This window comes from Haplochromis burtoni, unplaced genomic scaffold, assembly GCF_018398535.1.
Source record: "Haplochromis burtoni strain Fernald_Lab_line unplaced genomic scaffold, NCSU_Asbu1 Contig_464, whole genome shotgun sequence".
Lineage (NCBI taxonomy): Eukaryota > Metazoa > Chordata > Actinopteri > Cichliformes > Cichlidae > Haplochromis > Haplochromis burtoni.
Genome location: NW_024582825.1, coordinates 75637 through 93542, shown reverse-complemented (window position 1 = coordinate 93542; position 17906 = coordinate 75637). Strand labels below are relative to the sequence as shown.

The 17906-nt window shown below is 40.5% G+C and overlaps 1 protein-coding gene across 1 annotated transcript; it reads right to left on the bottom strand.

Moving 5' to 3' along the window:
* Positions 1-2769: 2769 nt before the first annotated feature.
* On the bottom strand, positions 2770-10270 carry c1qtnf6a (C1q and TNF related 6a). Its single transcript, XM_005946194.3, has 3 exons — positions 9778-10270; positions 6125-6307; positions 2770-5066 (listed from the first exon to the last, which is right to left on the bottom strand). The coding sequence occupies exons 2-3, from the start codon at positions 6297-6299 to the stop codon at positions 4513-4515; spliced, it is 729 nt and encodes a 242-aa protein (XP_005946256.1). The 5' UTR covers positions 6300-6307; positions 9778-10270; the 3' UTR covers positions 2770-4512.
* Positions 10271-17906: the final 7636 nt, after the last annotated feature.

Genomic DNA, 17906 nt, shown 5'->3' with positions numbered 1-17906 from the left:
GATGTACGTGTGATTGGCTGGAAACCCACCTTGATGATATACCCTGAAAACAAATCAACAAATCTAAGTTTAATGATGCAGGTTCCAGCTGAAGGACTGACCCTAGGGACACATGATGGTAATGTGAACAAGTGACTGGCAGAAAATAAATAGTTTAGATGAGTAGAAACAAATGAACAATAACCCGTTTTCTGCTTCTTTCATTTATTTTATATAACTCATGTCAGTCTGTGGGGACTGACATGAGTGGACATGAAATAAGACGGGCTCACATTGAACATGTGTCCAAAAAGACGTTCTTATCATTATTGTTGCTGACTACTATAAACAACATTCACTTTTTATTCCAGTCACGGAATAACCAAAGCTGGATAAGGAGTCACTGCTGTTAGATCATCAACGGCACGGCCTTAAAGGTGGAACAGACTGTATATAAAAGATGGATGTAACCCCCATGACGTCACCCATGGTGAGTGAGGGTCATGCTGCGTTCCATTTGTCTCAGAAGTGAGAACTGGGAGTGATTTGACACAAGTGTGGAAAAACAGCACAACGCCTGTTTTTGCTCTTCAAAACATCGCTGCAGTGCTTTCATGGATATTGGCTGGTCAGTGCTCTATGTATGGCTTATTTAGCGAGTCACAAATACACAACAGTGTATACACAACTTCAAATGGAGCGCACTGTTAGATTTAACCATGAAACTGAGGCCCACGGCACGCTCACTGCCTTATGACTTGTGAGTCGTGAGCAGAGATGGGCAGTAACGCGTTACTGTAATCTGATTACTTTTTTCAAGTAAGGAGTAAAGTAAGGGATTACTGTTGCAAAAACGGTAATTAGATTACCGTTACTTTCCCGTAGGAACGCTGCGTTACTGCGTTACTGAAACCGTGATTTTTTTGCAAGAATGTCTCATGACAGTGACGTAAGCGAGTGCGATGTTCGTGACAACAGCTGTGCGCAGATCAACAGTGGATCATGTATTGAGAGTATGAGTGTGCAGCGTTTAAAGCGTGGAAGTACTGACCTTACTTTGAGTTTGATTCCATAAAAAGTGACAAAAACATTAGCGTCCGTTGTGCGTGGGAAGAAAACTTTTTACAGCGAAAAAACCCCCTAAACAAGCACCGAGTGCGCTACGACGTAATGTGAAATTCACAGAGAAACTCGCAGATTCTTCAAATGACCGCTGCGGCACACCTGCACCAGAGCACACCTCCGCCTACCCCACTCCTGCTTTACAGGTGAAAATAGAGCAACAGGACCGTTAGTCTTTGACTTTATTTATTTTCTGCTGTGTTTTACTTGCATCTATTTGAAAGACTGAGTGTAAACACAAAAAATATTTTATTTTATGTGCTGGAATGTGCAGAAAATAGGTTTAAATGTTAAACTAATTTCTTCAAGTCAGAGAATGTTGCATATAATTTCATTTTTGCTTGATGCATAAAGTTAAAAGATTAAAACTGATAAAACAAGTTTAAAAAAAGAGACTTTTCCATTTGATTACATTTTGTATGATGGATTATGCAGAAAAAGCAGAATTGGGCTGAAAAGGGCAGAAGTAATCAGTAAAGTAACTGGATTACTTTTTGGGGGAAGTAATCAGTAATTAGTTACTGATTACTTTTTTCAAGTAACTTGACCAACACTGGTCGTGAGTATACGCCGATTTATCCTGTTTTGTGACTCTAATAATGGTCATATTTACAACGTGAACCCAACTGTGACCTGAAATTAGTAACCGAGCGCATAAAGTCATAATGAAAATGTTTATTCTCGTCACAGGGAAAGGAAAGTAACATTACTTATTTTTCTTTTAACAGCCTGATAAGTCTCCCCCTGCTGGCCATTAGAAAGAATGCAGGTTTAAAGCAATACGGCAATGGCTCACTTTTTAGTGTATACAGTTTAATTAATGCTTCACATTCTCAAATATTACATTATGTATCAATGTTTGGAGTGCTTTTAATATTCAGATTAGTATTTGTGTTTTGTGCTGCATTAAGCTCTGCAGTCCAGAGGGCAGCGTAGTTTCATTTTCCTTCACAGCTTTAGTGACATAACTTTGTCGGGTTGTGTGTCTGCACTTCCCTTGTAATATCTAACGAATGCTATCAGGGAATTTCCTCAAACTGACACAAATGTTTATGTGGAATCCAGGACGATTTAAAAAGTTTTTAGTGGTTAGAAGTGAAGGTTTACTCAGATGAAATGATGACATCATAAAGGTTAAACATCGCAGTTTTGCAACAAAAAGACTTTTCTGGCTGTTATTTATCTGTTATTAATGCACGACTCAGGATTAGAAGTTGAGAGTTATTCATTTGCTGTCGTCTGGAGAATCAGTTTTCTCACTCGTAATTTTAAACTATGACTGCCAGAGCTTAGTTATTTGTGTTTTTAATTTATTGGTTTTGCATGCATAAAAGATTAAAGTTAGCTGAAGATGTAAATCTTAGAAGGAAAGGAGAATACTTTGTAAAATATACATTTCCCAAACCCAAATTCAGCAGGAGTTCAGTTAGCACCGTGTTTTAGCAAAACTCACTAACAGCAAATCTTCCCAGTGAATGTCATATAAAATGCTTCTGAACACCAAATACAGATAATCTTTCATGTTAAATAAACAGATTGAGCCTGTATCTTTGTAAAGTTCATGCTTTGTTTAATGCATCTAGTTTTACACATCAGGGGCAGGAGTGATGGATTCCAAACCAAGACTTATTTGATATTTGATGGTTTAAAAACATGTCTGTGATTGAGAAACACAATGAAACTGCTTTGTGGGTAAAAAATGTTATATAATGCAAACTTTTCTTTCTTTTTTTTTTTTTTTGCTGTGGGGTTCATAAGAATATATTTACCTCTCTCATTTGGCAAATATGAAACTACAGCTGCCAGCTTAGCTCAGCACAGTGGAAACAGTCCCCCCACCTTTAGGTAAGGGTAACAGAATCTGCCCACAGTCACCTGTAAAGCTAACTAATGTGCATTTTTCACATTTGTGAGAGCTTAGACTAAGCACCATCTCTTGCAGGCAGGTGTGGGCAGTCATTTTTTTCCTTTTATGAGCACAGCTGAAAGCAATGAATCTGTTTGATTGACGCTGGATCAGTATAAGAGTCGTTGGTGCAAGGAGGTGATGCGACTGATCGTCTTGGTTTTCCAAAGTCAGACTGACTTTGAGCCCCCGGCTGAAGAAAAGAAGGGCTTATGTTACACTCCTGTCAGAAGCTCAAAGCAGACCCTGCAACCGTATCCTGTGATACCTGTTGAAATGTGAATCTAATCTAAAGACAGATTTCAGGGCCTAGGCTATTGCACACCTATTGTTTGATGTATCCTGTTTTAAATGGTTTTATTTTTTCCTCCCTGAGATAAAGATATTTAATTCAAGTTTTTCTTCTTTTTTTTTTAATAGTGATACAGAGCATTGCCCTTGTAGATACCAATCTGATGTGGTTTTAGGGTTGCCAAACCCTTTTTTTTTCTTTGCTTTTTTTGGTTCTAGACCGGCGATATCAAACTCATTCTATTGAGCCACATGCAGCCTGCTTTGATCTTTGGGTCAAAGCAGTCAAACGACATAATAATTGTGTAAAATGACACAAAATTTGACGATAGTTCATTGCACACACTGTCCTATAATTATTGTCATTCATTTAGAGTGGACTTAGTGGAACAACAGGAACGTTTATCTGTTAGTTAAAAACTGTTCTTATTGATAAAGACTGCCCACCCCCATTGCCAGTCTTTATCAATAAGAAAAGCTGTAAAACTTATGGAAATACAGTTAAAAGTTAAATATTTATGCACTCCTTACATTTACTAAAGCCGTCCAGTGGGCCGGAATCGAGTCTTCGCTGGGCCGATTCTGGCCCCAGAGCCTTATGTTTGACTAGACGGTGGAAGCACTGCAGAGAGCTGGTGTGGTTTTTCTCACTGCTTCTTGCATGCAGTAGATCTAAGCGGTAGAGGCCACTTGAGACTTCTTGACAGATCTTGCTGTTTTTTCTGTGCAGTTGACGTGTGAACATGTGGTGATTGTTTTTTTTATACTTACTGCAGAAAGCACACTGCCCATTTTATTTAGTTAGGCCACTCACTGCTGTGCAGCATTTAAATTATTTAATATTTAACTCATTATTTGTTGATTTCGTTAAATGTATTGTTTTGTTTTCTTAAATCGGTGACGACTTCATATTTTCTTAATATTAATATTGAAATTTTGAATCTGAATGCACGTGCATGGCTCTTCTTGAACCTAAAATGAGTATAAATTTATACTAGTAAAACAAATGTTTTAACTTTATACTATTAACAAAGTGTTATTGGGTTTTACAGTGTTGTGTGGATTTTTTCAGCCCACCAGTGAAATCTGGTAAAGCTAGGAGTCTTTCTTTTTATATAAACATTTTTATCTTGTTGAGTATGTGTTTATCTACAAGGACAGTTTTGTGGTAAATTGCTTTCGAGCTCGACCGGGTACAGTAATACTCGGCCGATTCATTCCTTCTCTTCACTGGGCTTGATGAGGTATCCACTGAACGTTATGTAGATATCTACATCGTCACTGTAAATGGCGTTCTCTCTCTCCCTCTTGTACAGGCGGACCCACACCTCATCGTTCAGCTCCAGCTCCAGCATCAGGCTCTGACTCTGCATGATTGAGCGGTCGCTGGGCTGAGCGTACACAATCGCCCGCTCTGTGTCGTTCTGCATTATGTGGAGGTACGTCTCCTTGAAGTTCCATGTGTGGATGTTGACGTTGAAGAAGTAGATGCCTGGGATGTGGCAGACGAACGTTCCCTTGAACATGTTGAAGTGGTCGTCGAGGTTAACGAAGACCGTGTCGAACACAAGCGCCTGATAGGAGTCCAGGCTGTGAAGGGATTTTCGACGGCCAACGGAGAAAGCAGAGTACTGGACTTTGCAGGGGTCTCCTGGGAGACCAGCCTGACCCTTAGAGCCTTTTGATCCCACTGGCCCAATAGAGCCTGGAGGTCCTTCAAGTCCAGCTTTGCCTGGTGTGCCTCTCTCACCACGGTCTCCTTTGTCACCTAAAGTGAAAATAATTACACGACAGTATGAGATCATTTTTAAAAAGTCCAAAACCCAGAACAGTCGTTTGATCCTGTTTGAAACTCTACCCATAGATGGTAGAATCATGCCCTTCAGAAAAATGGTGTGGATGAATTTAACAAATAATATGTGTGATACTGTCATGTCACCAAGAAATGCTTCCAGCACCTTGCTGAATCTGTGTCATGAAGAATTAAAGCAGCTCTGAAGGGAAAAGAGCAAACCAGTATAAACCTGGTGGTCAGTGAAGTTGAAGCAGAGCTTTTAACATGAATGCTGTTGGGGGGGAATTGAACTAAAAGTACATATAAGAAAACTGTCATCTTGCAAATGAAAGAGCTTTGCAAAGAAAGCTGGTCTAAAATTGTCTTTGAGGCTGTCGGATAATCATCCAAAACCTGCAATATGTTCTGTGAGTGGTGTGATGCTTCCTTCTGATGCCAATGACCAGCTTGCTTTATCATAACAAAGAGCATCATGTTAGCTGATGTCTGTGCTTGAAAAAATAAAAACAAACAAAAAACAGGTAACTGGATTTATTTAAGTTTTTGAAGACTTTTCACCTCTAATCTAAAAACTATATTTGCTGATATTTTTTGTTGAATAAAGTATTGAAATAAATAGTTTTCCCTCGCCGTCCATCAGCTTTATCTATAGTCTCAAACACGACCAAATACTTCAGCACAGCCATACTTTCTGTTTTTGCACATTATACAGTGTAGAAACACTGGGCCTGTTGTGTTGTCTTTGGCTCGGTTGTCCAATGACCTGCATGGCTTCATAAACATGTTGCCTTCACTCTTTTTTGTTGCCATAAATTCCATCCCAACATAACTCTTTATAAAACAAGACCTCTCCTTAAATTTCAAATACACATGTGTTTAAAAGTGTTTTTTCCCCCAAAATTCTGGCTTTATTGTGAAAACCTGTGAGTCTGCAGATGTTCTACTACATATATTACACAGGTTCACACAGAAAAATGATTTGGTGCTTGGTGACTTGACTTGACCTCAGATGGCTGCTATAGATGTGTTACCTTTCAGAATGGTCATGTTGATGTATGTGCGGACCTCAGGGGCATAACTACTTGGCTGGGCGCCGCTGCCCTCTGCTGGCTCCAGGTGATCACAGCAGTGTCTGCAGGGGACTGGAGGAGGCACCGTGGCCACCAGGCAGGATAAGGACAGGAGCAGGAGGAGGATGCCCGACATGGCTGTAACTAAGGTGAGAGCAGAGAGTTAATATCTGCTGAAAAGGGACTCGAGAGACTTTTCTATATTATCTGGAATTTGTGTGTCATCATCCTGGTGGTGTCCTGGTGACACTCACTGTAGCAGAGTTTCATCATCCAGTTTCCCAGACGTATGTTAAGTCTGCTTGTTGGCTCAGACTCAGCAAAGACCTTCAGCGAGAAAGGTTTCTAATCCTGGATTATTCCACGTCTGGGAACTTGAGCCTGCACTTCTAGCTGTCTTTTTACTTTCTGAACGCGATAAGTCGCACAAAGCATGTAAGATAAAGTCATGAAACTTTACCAGTTTGTAGCTGAAATCAAAATGAAGCCCAAGTGGTGTAATCACATAGCGAGATGGCCTATATGTGGAATGTCAGTTGTTGGACAGCTGCTTTGAAAGTGAGATAATGATGTCAGAAGCTGGAAAAAGAAAGAGGAATCTGAAGCAGTGAGCCAGCAAAAACATGCATCAACCTGGGAAGAAAAATCAGGAGACTGGAACTGCGGAAAAAAAATCAAGTAAAGCTTTTTGTTTTTTTCAAGACAGTCAGTAAGTTTGAATATGAGTTGACCAGGCAGCCCAGCGGCCTTTTAATGGTCAGTTAAATGTGATTCTGAGAGTATACCTCAATAATAATAATGCTGTTAATAAAAACAAAACTGGGCTTTCTGGTATAGTCATGCCAAACCAGATGTTTCTCTGGCCATATTTTACCATGACTGCACAGCCAGCTAGACAGTGGCCAACAGGAGTTTGAGACTGGGCATGCTGGTTTTGCCTCATAAACACCTGCTCCTCTTACTTCCTGCGTACTTTACTCACTTCTTCTACAAACCAATCTTTGTAGCTGTTTTTTATTTTAATCTCACCATCTGTACCATCCACAGCTGCAGAATTTCTTTCGAAAAAAAACTCTATTCACAGACTGGCCTACATATAAACAGATGTAACAGGAACTACCGCAGACACTGTTTGCGGTAGTTGCTGCTACAGTGTGTGTCACCAGAACCAACATTTTTCCTCCATGACAGACTCGCAAATGAGCAAATGAATGAGAACCAGCTGCTTAACCTAGTCATTGTGTGTTATCCACAGAGATTTAACATTGCAAAAGGAATCTGGACTGCAAGAACCATAAATCGCTTGAAAAATGACCCTGGGCTTTTTTTGTTTTCAGATAGCAAACTCTGGAGAACTGGGGGATAGGTGATGGCCGTCTGCCAGACTCTCTGTGTTCAGAACAGGGTGTACTGCTGTGTTTATAGGACAGCTCGGTCCATAACCACAGTTGCATCCTTTACACACAGGTGGCTGCTCAGCTAAAGACCACGAACGCAACCTCTGCACGCTCTTAAAAATAACTTGCTCTTGTTGTTTTGCTATAATCAAGAGAAGAAACAAAGTAAGAGCCACCATGAAACAAAGTAAGTCTGTAATGCGCCTTAGCAGATATGAAATGCCGGTATCCACCTTCACAGCGGCCGATATTTTCCGAATGTTTACTTGGCACCCTCAGGAAAGGGTTCTCGTGTAACGCTGTATCACATCGTACGGGTTTTCCTGAAATGTTACATTCACATTTATTTGCATATATCTATGGGACATTACTCTTAATAATCATAGGGGCAAAATAGAGGCGCAACCACAGAGTACTTGAGAAATGCCATCAAAACATCAGGACACTATCAGATGCAGAGTTAAAATTGTGTATAAAATACATGTTTTTAAGGTGAAGACTTGGATTAAGACTTCACAACAAAAACAGGATTTTTGTAAACGGAACTAATAATTTGAAAATGCTATTTAACCCCCCCCCCCCCCCATTATTTATTTATGTTTTTGCCTTGAATTAATCCTGATAAGGACTTAGTTTTCAGGATTCAGCTGTGTCTAACTCTCTTTCCTTTTCTTTGACAGTCCATTTCAAAGGGACACTTTCCTAAATGAGAGAAGCAGGAGGTTTTCTGTGTCTGAGTCATATTTTAGCACTTATGTGTCCACCTTTGTGCTACAGACAGCTCTGAGAGGGTTTGAATGGTTGAGTTGCAGTTGATTAAACTAAAGGTCATCTTTGTTTGTTCACCAAATCCAAAAAGTAACAGAGTCCAAGGGTAAAATGATGAAAACACAAGAAGAAAAGAAGCAAAAGAACACGGAGAACAAAACAGGAACAAAAACTGATGACACGACAAGAGCAATAAGAAGGACAGGGCTATTTATACACCGAGGACTAATTGGGAGAAGGTAAAGAGGGGAGGGGAATGAGATGCAAGTTAATGTAATCAAGACAACCAGGACAGACTGGAAGTTTCAGCCAAAACAAGATGACTCACTCCAAACATGAGACAAGCAAACACTGGAGGACAAAAGTTAGCACAGAAAGATGAGCCAGAGGGTGGGGATGGCAGAGAAACACCAAGGACACTCAAAGTACCCCTAATAAAGACCAAGAGCAGAAGCAAAAATAAAGAATAGAGAATGAAAAGCAGGAATGAAAAGTCCAAACACAAAAATCAAAGCACAACAATAACAGGATAACCTGAACTCAAATATATTTACGGAGAATTCAAAATCCAGAACAAACACGGTGAGGAAAATCCTCTCAGACCACCTCTGTGAGCAGTCTAATAAAACCGATAAAAACCATCCCCATGGTGTGAGGTCAGCTGACTTCAGGAGTTCTAACAATAAAACTATGACTCCATCCTACAGTTCGTCTGTCTGAGGTGCAGAAAGCACCATATGCTTGGAGCAATTCATAGTTACGTAACGCTAATCAGGGGTTGGATTTAGCGCTATGTGGGTAAATGTGCACTGTTTTGCAGATCTTTAGGAGTCTCACATAAATTCTGCTGATCTGCTGCTTCAAATTAAATAAAGTAGAAAGCAACAAAAAACAAAACAAACGCTCCTTTCCCAGGTTACAGGTTACATTATTGGTCATTTGTGCTTAAACTTGAATTTATAATAATTGATTGTGATTATAGATTGATGATTCCCCCCACCCACCCTCACCCCGACTGCCTGAATGGTGTTTTCTTCCTTTCTCACAGTGGAAATGTGCTGCTTGCTTCTATTTGGGTCCTTCTGGGATTTACCCAGATGTTTGACATGGCTCACGCTCTGACCAAGGGTATTACATAAGATTTTCTCTTTTTTTCTTTCTTGCGGAAATCTCTACTTGAAGTGGAAACTTGTAAATCAAACGGGATTTTCTCCTAATATCACGATGAAAGGCATGTTTACATACTGATGCTTCTTATTTCATAGCATCCATAAGTACATGCAGTTATTATGCTGGCTGTGTAGTCCACACTGCAGCATTATACAAGTTAAAGCCAAACTGTAGTTAGTGAAGCCTCCGTGCTTTCTAGCAGACTGTCATGCATCACAATCTCACATCACCGCCACAGCGCTCCCATGCAGCCGACTGATCTCTATCTGAATGACTCACCTCGTTCACGTCTGCGCTGCCGCTTCACACCGCTCAGAAGACGGGGACGGAGGAGGGGGAAAGTCCTGAGTCAGCAGCTCCCTCCCTCCTTCTCTCTCTCTGTCTGGACCTCTTTGTGAATTAGATGTGAAAAGTTTCCTATAGAAAGGAAGTCCTTCTTTTCTCCCTGACCCCTCCTTCGAGGAGCAAGTATCAGTCCGTTTATCTGACAGTAAAAGATGCTCAGTGATCCGGATCTGAGTTTTTTTCCCCCCTGAAACATAAAACTGATGAACATGTGAAGCACCTAAAGCCTTTCATTTGCTCAGAGTTGTATCCCCAATCTGCCAGATGCTAATTAGGATCAAACAACACGCCTTGTTAAAGTTTAGCAGCACAACTTAATGATGATAATACCACCAGCAGCAGCTGGTATGTTTAGGGAAAACTCTTCATATCCTCTAGGGTGTGAGCTTCCGCTGCTGAATATCTGCAAACTTCCAGACCTCTCATCAGGCGCAGCTGCCAGAAGAAAGAGAGGGAGAGCAGAGAGAGCAGGAGTATAAAAAAAGAAGGAATGTCCTAAAGCTTAAGTAACCTACCGTCATATTGTGTATTATATCACATGAAAGGGCACGGAGAGAGCTGTACAACACACTTTTTATATATTCAACTTTACAATGACACCAGAAAGTTTTTCAAAATTACACACAGCATGAATAGATCTTAAAGTCTCAAGTTTTTACAGCTAGAAGCTAAAGATTTCAGCCAGTCTCGCTTTAATCATATGGGTAAAGATAATAAAATACACCATTTTAGTATGTAATGCTTAAAGGTCATAGGTCAAAAGGTCAGACATCACCACGTTGTTATAAAAACAGGCACAGTTTGTGTTTCTGTTATCTTTATAAGGACCAAGAATAATAAAAACATCATAAAATATAAGATTTATCAGGTACAAGCAGGTGGATTTTGCCGTCTCTGGACAGATTGGATTTATCTGCCAGAGCCAGTTCACTTTCTGTCAAGACGAATCCCAGAATGGCTGCAAAGCCCGAAGGGCGCTGACCAGAGAGTCCTCAGTGAAGGAGCGACTGGAGCTAAAGCTTAAAATAACCACTTTGCTGTTAATTGAAGTTGTTTTTTTGAATATAGGATTGATTTAACATTCAAAGTGAAATGAAACAACCCTTTCTTCTTTCGTCTTTTTCATCATTTCATGCGCACAATGAAAACTGGCACCAAATTTAGAAAATGATTACATGTTTGAGCCTCATTCTTCAGCTTGGAAACAAGTCCATGTCTCTTCAGTTTCAGGCGACATGCTATGTTACGTCAAAGGTCTTTGTTTTTTAAAATACCTTTACAGTCAATGCAGCTCATGGTGATTTATCACCAGTGATGGGTAACGGCGTTGCTAACAGCGTTACTTTTTTCAGTAACGAGTAATCGAACTAATTACTATTCCTATCGTTACAACGTCGTTACAGTTACTAACAAGAAAATGCGGTCCGTTACTATTTTTCAACAAACAGACGGTTGAAGCTGTGTTCAGCTTACAGCATCTTACAGTGGGGCAAAAAAGTATTTAGTCAGCCACCGATTGTGCAAGTTCCCCCACTTAAAATGATGACAGAGGTCAGTAATTTGCACCAGAGGTACACTTCAACTGTGAGAGACAGAATGTGAAAAAAAAATCCATGAATCCACATGGTAGGATTTGTAAAGAATTTATTCGTAAATCAGGGTGGAAAATAAGTATTTGGTCAATAACAAAAATACAACTCAATACTTTGTAACATAACCTTTGTTGGCAATAACAGAGGTCAAACGTTTACTATAGGTCTTTACCAGGTTTGCACACACAGTAGCTGGTATTTTGGCCCATTCCTCCATGCAGATCTTCTCGAGAGCAGTGATGTTTTGGGGCTGTCGCCGAGCAACACGGACTTTCAACTCCCGCCACAGATTTTCTATGGGGTTGAGGTCTGGAGACTGGCTAGGCCACTCCAGGACTTTCAAATGCTTCTTACGGAGCCACTCCTTTGTTGCCCGGGCGGTGTGTTTTGGATCATTGTCATGTTGGAAGACCCAGCCTCGTTTCATCTTCAAAGTTCTCACTGATGGAAGGAGGTTTTGGCTCAAAATCTCACGATACATGGCCCCATTCATTCTGTCCTTAACACGGATCAGTCGTCCTGTCCCCTTGGCAGAAAAACAGCCCCATAGCATGATGTTTCCACCCCCATGCTTCACAGTAGGTATGGTGTTCTTGGGATGCAACTCAGTATTCTTCTTCCTCCAAACACGACGAGTTGAGTTTATACCAAAAAGTTCTACTTTGGTTTCATCTGACCACATGACATTCTCCCAATCCTCTGCTGTATCATCCATGTGCTCTCTGGCAAACTTCAGACGGGCCTGGACATGCACTGGCTTCAGCAGCGGAACACGTCTGGCACTGCGGGATTTGATTCCCTGCCGTTGTAGTGTGTTACTGATGGTGACCTTTGTTACTTTGGTCCCAGCTCTCTGCAGGTCATTCACCAGGTCCCCCCGTGTGGTTCTGGGATCTTTGCTCACCGTTCTCATGATCATTTTGACCCCACGGGATGAGATCTTGCGTGGAGCCCCAGATCGAGGGAGATTATCAGTGGTCTTGTATGTCTTCCATTTTCTGATGATTGCTCCCACAGTTGATTTTTTCACACCAAGCTGCTTGCCTATTGTAGATTCACTCTTCCCAGTCTGGTGCAGGTCTACAATACTTTTCCTGGTGTCCTTCGAAAGCTCTTTGGTCTTGGCCATGGCGGAGTTTGGAGTCTGACTGTTTGAGGCTGTGGACAGGTGTCTTTTATACAGATGATGAGTTCAAACAGGTGCCATTCATACAGGTAACGAGTGGGGGACAGAAAAGCTTCTTACAGAAGACGTTACAGGTCTGTGAGAGCCAGAGATTTTCCTTGTTTGAGGTGACCAAATACTTATTTTCCACCCTGATTTACGAATAAATTCTTTACAAATCCTACCATGTGGATTCATGGATTTTTTTTTTCACATTCTGTCTCTCACAGTTGAAGTGTACCTCTGGTGCAAATTACTGACCTCTGTCATCATTTTCAGTGGGGGAACTTGCACAATCGGTGGCTGACTAAATACTTTTTTGCCCCACTGTATATCAGTTGCACGGAAGTAGCTGACTACGTAAGTAATCTGGACGTTACAGCTTTAAGCAGCTGCGCGCTCCCGCGGGCGGTAATCACGATCACTTTTTGGTGCAACACCTGGAGCTAAGGAGGCAAAACAATCACATGAGTGCTGCTGTTTGACTGAGGAAGAATAAAGTAGTCGTGGTAAGCCAATCACATGACCACTTAAAGATAAAGCAACAAGGTGATATATACCAGTTTATAAATTGTGTTGATAGGCCACGTAAAGCCAGAGTCATGATAAACAATATATATGCGGCGTTTTTTCCTCAATAGTTTCGTCACGTTTACTGTCTAAGGACAGCGCAGCAAGCACTCTCTGCTTATGAGCCAAAACAAACAAACAAACAAACAAACAAACAAAAAAACAAACAGGGGAAGTTAGGAGTGACGGCGAGAGAGAGAGCAGAAAAAGAGAGAGCGAGTTTTGAGATGTGAGAGATTTGTGACGTTTAGCGTGTTTGGAGCGTGTAGTTAATGTGTTGTCTTGTGTAGTTAGTGTGTAGCGTTGTGGATAGTATTGTGTTGTGTGTCAGAACAATGAGGCGATTGCTGTCTCCAGGTAGAAACAGGAGTGATACACCTGCTGCTGTCAGACCTGCAGGTATCAGGCTGTGATGTTCTCCTTTATAGTGGACAGAAATAGTTTTTTTGGAGTGGCACAAATAATTTGTGAGGCATCTTATTGAATGCAGAACAGCTGATGGTTCTGTAAATAGTTTGAAATGGTTATAAAAAAAGGGTAAAAGGTAAATGGCTGCAAATAACTTTGTTTGCAAAACTTGTGCAGAGGGTTTTAAAATTGACAATTTATATTTGCATTTAAAATTATGAAATATGATTCAATAAACATGTTTGTGGTTATTACAGTAAAAAATATAACTTTCTACTCGGATTTTATGTTTTTTGTCTGATTTTAGATCAATTGTGTTAATACAGTATGTCAAAATGAAAACGTGACTGTAAATTCAGACACGTGAGGTTGTGCTGAAAAGGATGATACCAAACAAGGCAAAGTAAATAGTTTTTAAAGGTGAAATGTGGAGGGAAAATCAAAAGTGGTTAAAAATGGCCAATTATACCCTGGACCCCAGAGGGTTAAATGTTTTTTTTTTTTAAAGTAATGCAATAGTTACTTTTCAAGTAATTAATTACTTTTAGAATCTTGAAACTCAGTTACTAACTCAGTTCCTTTTTTGAAGAAGTAACTAGTAACTATAATCAATTACTTTTTTCAAAGTAACTTGCCCAACACTGTTTATCACTGAATTATTTGTGTTTATTTTCCCTGAAGTACCTCAAGGTGATCTGTTTTATGTTGAGCACACATTAGCCAAAGACAAGGATGCAATCCAGAATTTCAAAGAAGAACGTCTTTGTCTCCCATTAACTTCCCTGCTATGTGCATTCAACCAGGCATTTAGCCACTGTATAGCCTGAATACCAATGCCTTCATAAAAACAGTGATGGTAGTAATAATAATACCTCATTATCTATTGTAGCAGATGTGGAGGAGGATGAAACATCAGCACCTTACTGCTGTTGCATTGGTTCGTATTTAGAAGTAAAGTCAGAGGAGGTTAGGGATGGTTTGTGCACATGTGGCATGAGAACAGCTGTTGAGCATTACTGCCTGTGGGGCCCGAGGGTTGAGGTAGACCGTTCTTCTGTGTTGGTTACGCCCGCAGAAAATTCCTGTGCTTTTTCCGGCCACTGTTGACTGATAAAGAGCGACATCTGAAATCAGCCGATGCATCTCATTTGACATCCCTGCACAGCTCACATTTCCTCACTTTGGTGTCTCTCTGATAGCTGCATCAAGTATTTTCCTGTAGACTTTTGTTTATAGAGAATATTTTATTTGGAAGCATCTGGTCTTAAATAAAAACTCTAATTTTTCAAGCAGCAGGAAGAGCATCTCAGAAGCAGCATGCTACTGCACACAGCTTATCCTCTAAGGAGCTGGGGTGATAAATATCTTATGCCACTGACCTTGGGCCTTGCAGGTGAACCACACACACCCGGGTCTAAGGAGCTTGGAAAGAAAAGCGTCTGGACTTCTTTGAGTTGCTTGAAGACGTTTCACCTCTCATCTGAGAAGCTTCTTCAGTTCTAAGAAGAGGGGGGAAACTCCCACTGGGTTTAAATCTGGGACTCTCCACCATTTGACCTTAGAACTGAAGAAGCTTCTCAGATGAGAGGTGAAACGTCTTCAAGCAACTCAAAGAAGTCCAGACGCTTTTCTTTCCAAGCTCCTTAGACTGAGGACTTTGTGCATTGCAACCCTACTTTCCTCTCAGTGTCACCGTTCACCGACCACGCTTACTAGTTACTAGCAATTATTTGCAAATCTCATAAACCCATCATTTATTGATGCAGATAGAAAATGTGTCAAACGTTTAAACTGCAACAGTTTAAAGAAAAGTACCTGTACATGTTGAGTTCGATGGCAGCAACAAGTCTCAAAAAAGTTGGGACAGTCCCGTGTTTACCACCGTGTAGCATCGCATCTTCTTTTAACAGTCTGTAAACATGTGGGAACTGAGGAGGCATGTTGTCTCGTTCATGTCTGATGAAAGATTTTAGCAGCTGAACGGTCCCGAGACGTTTTTGTTGTATTTCTTATTTAATTCCATAACCTCCATACCATCAGAGATGCAGGTTTTTTAAATCGAGTACTGACACCAAACTGGATGTTTTTAGTCTGGAGGACGTGGAGTCCACATTTTGCAAAAATAATTTTGATTTGTTTAATTTATTTTTACTCATCAGAACTGTTTTCCACTTTGACTCAGTCCATTGTAAACGAAATTGGACTCAGATAAGATGGCGATGTTTCTGGATCATGTTGGTTTCTTCTTTGCATGATAGAGCTTTAAGCTGAATGTGTGGGTGTCGCCGTAAACGAGCTCACAAACAGTGATTTACATAACAGAATAATTCCTGCTTTTTTAAGGCCAGACGATCACAGACATCTAATGATGATTTTCAGCCTTTACTTTGCGCACAGAGATTTCCCCAAATTCTCAGAATCTTTTGATGATGCTACGCAGTGTAGATGATAAGATGTTCGGTCTTTGCAAAGTCATTTTCTCACTTTAAACATTTGATATGTTTTGCATGTCTGTATATGTGAGTAAAATATGGGGTTGTGAGATTTGCACATCATTGTATTCTGATAATATTTACATTTTCCACAATGTCTCTCCCCTTTGCTCTTTTCCTCTTCGTCTCCTCTCCGCACAAAATCCAAATCTGACTGCTCGACGCTTTCATCCACAACACAGAGCAGGATTAAAAGGGTGCAGCTCACCTATGTGGAAGCACCTGCATTTGTTTTACAGCGACTGCAGTTGTGTAGGCAACCAGGAAGATGACTGCAAAACCTGTTGTTTCATTCTGACATAATTATGGGGAACTGCATTCAAATATGAAAACCAACAGAGAGTTGAAATTTCAGACCTCAAAGCATTCTTGTGGTTCAGCTCAGGAAAAACAAAGAAAGTTGGTGACAAAGCTCACTATTGCTATTTTGAACAAACCCCCTATTGATTTATAAGAAGACGCTTAATCACTATTCAAAGTGTTTTTTCAGATTTTTTTTAACGATACGGGGAAGCAATTTTTAAAAAGCAGGAATGCAATGCTGCTGTGTTCGTTTAACGGACGAGTTGTATTTGTTAAGAAAGTGTTTGGCCTCGGACGTGATCACGACTCCTGTGTATTTGCTGGTTTCTGTTGCTGCTTCGTGAGGAGAGTCAAACACATGGTCACCTCGACCTCGCACCCTCCCATTTCACTGTGGCTTAGATCCAAAACACAAAACAGCCTTTGGTTTTTCAGCAGATTCTACAGTTCTTTTTCAATCTCTCAGTTTATGTTTTTGCACACACCTCGCTCTTCTCTCTTGCTTTTAAAAAAAATCTTGGCCAGCTGAAAATCGAAACTTAATGAAGCGAGGTGGATTTAAATGCATAAAGACTCCTAGCTGAATGCCAAATGGATACTCCTGGCATACTCTGCACATAAAAATAAATTTAGTTTTTTAATAAAAGTGGAAAAATTAATGAATAACGACAAAGACACCTTGGAAACGATAAAACCCAACAGACTTCAAAGGAGAGAAAGGAATCGCTTTTCTTTTTCTGTCAGTTTTCTAATATCAACAAAACACTGGTTTTCTGTATGACTTTATCAGGTTCCCACATCATTGCTGAGGATATGGATATTTTTGCCCACTTTTCTTTACCATTCGTTCAGTTTATTGAGGTTTGTTTATGAGCAGTTGTCTTAGGGCCCAACCACAGCGTTCAGACTCAGGTTGAAGTCTGGACCTTGACAGGCCCATTGCAGCACCTTGAGTCTGCTGTGAGAATGACTAAAGGTGTCCAAATCATCACCCCTCAGCCACCGTGCTTAACAGTTGGTGTGAGGTGTTTGTGCTGATGTGCTGTGTTTGGTTTTCCCCTAACATGGTGCTGTGTGTTATGGCCAAACATCTTGACTTTTTTCACATTTGGCTAAAGGGCAATGTTCCAGAAGTCTTGTGGTTTGTGCAGATGCAACTTTGCAAACATTCAAAGCTGTTCTGCCATGTTTTTGTGTAAGGAGGCTTTATCCATGCAAACCCTTCCAAACAAGCCACGCTTGTTCAGTCTACTGTCACGAACTTTGACATTTAACACGGTAACTGAGGTTTGTAGAGTCTGAGATGTGGCTCGTGGGAACAGTCTGACCTTGTGGTGAATTTACTCCTGGGAAGATTGTGGGATTGCATTAACGCATTTCTAAATGCTCCAAACCAGCAGATTTGTTCATACTTGCTCATGATCAATTAATCAAATGCATTTGATTAGTAGCAGCACCCGGCTGCTACTTAATCTCTTAATTTCCATGGAAGCAGTAAGGGCTCAAAGACGCTGGTGAAAACTTATTTTTTTA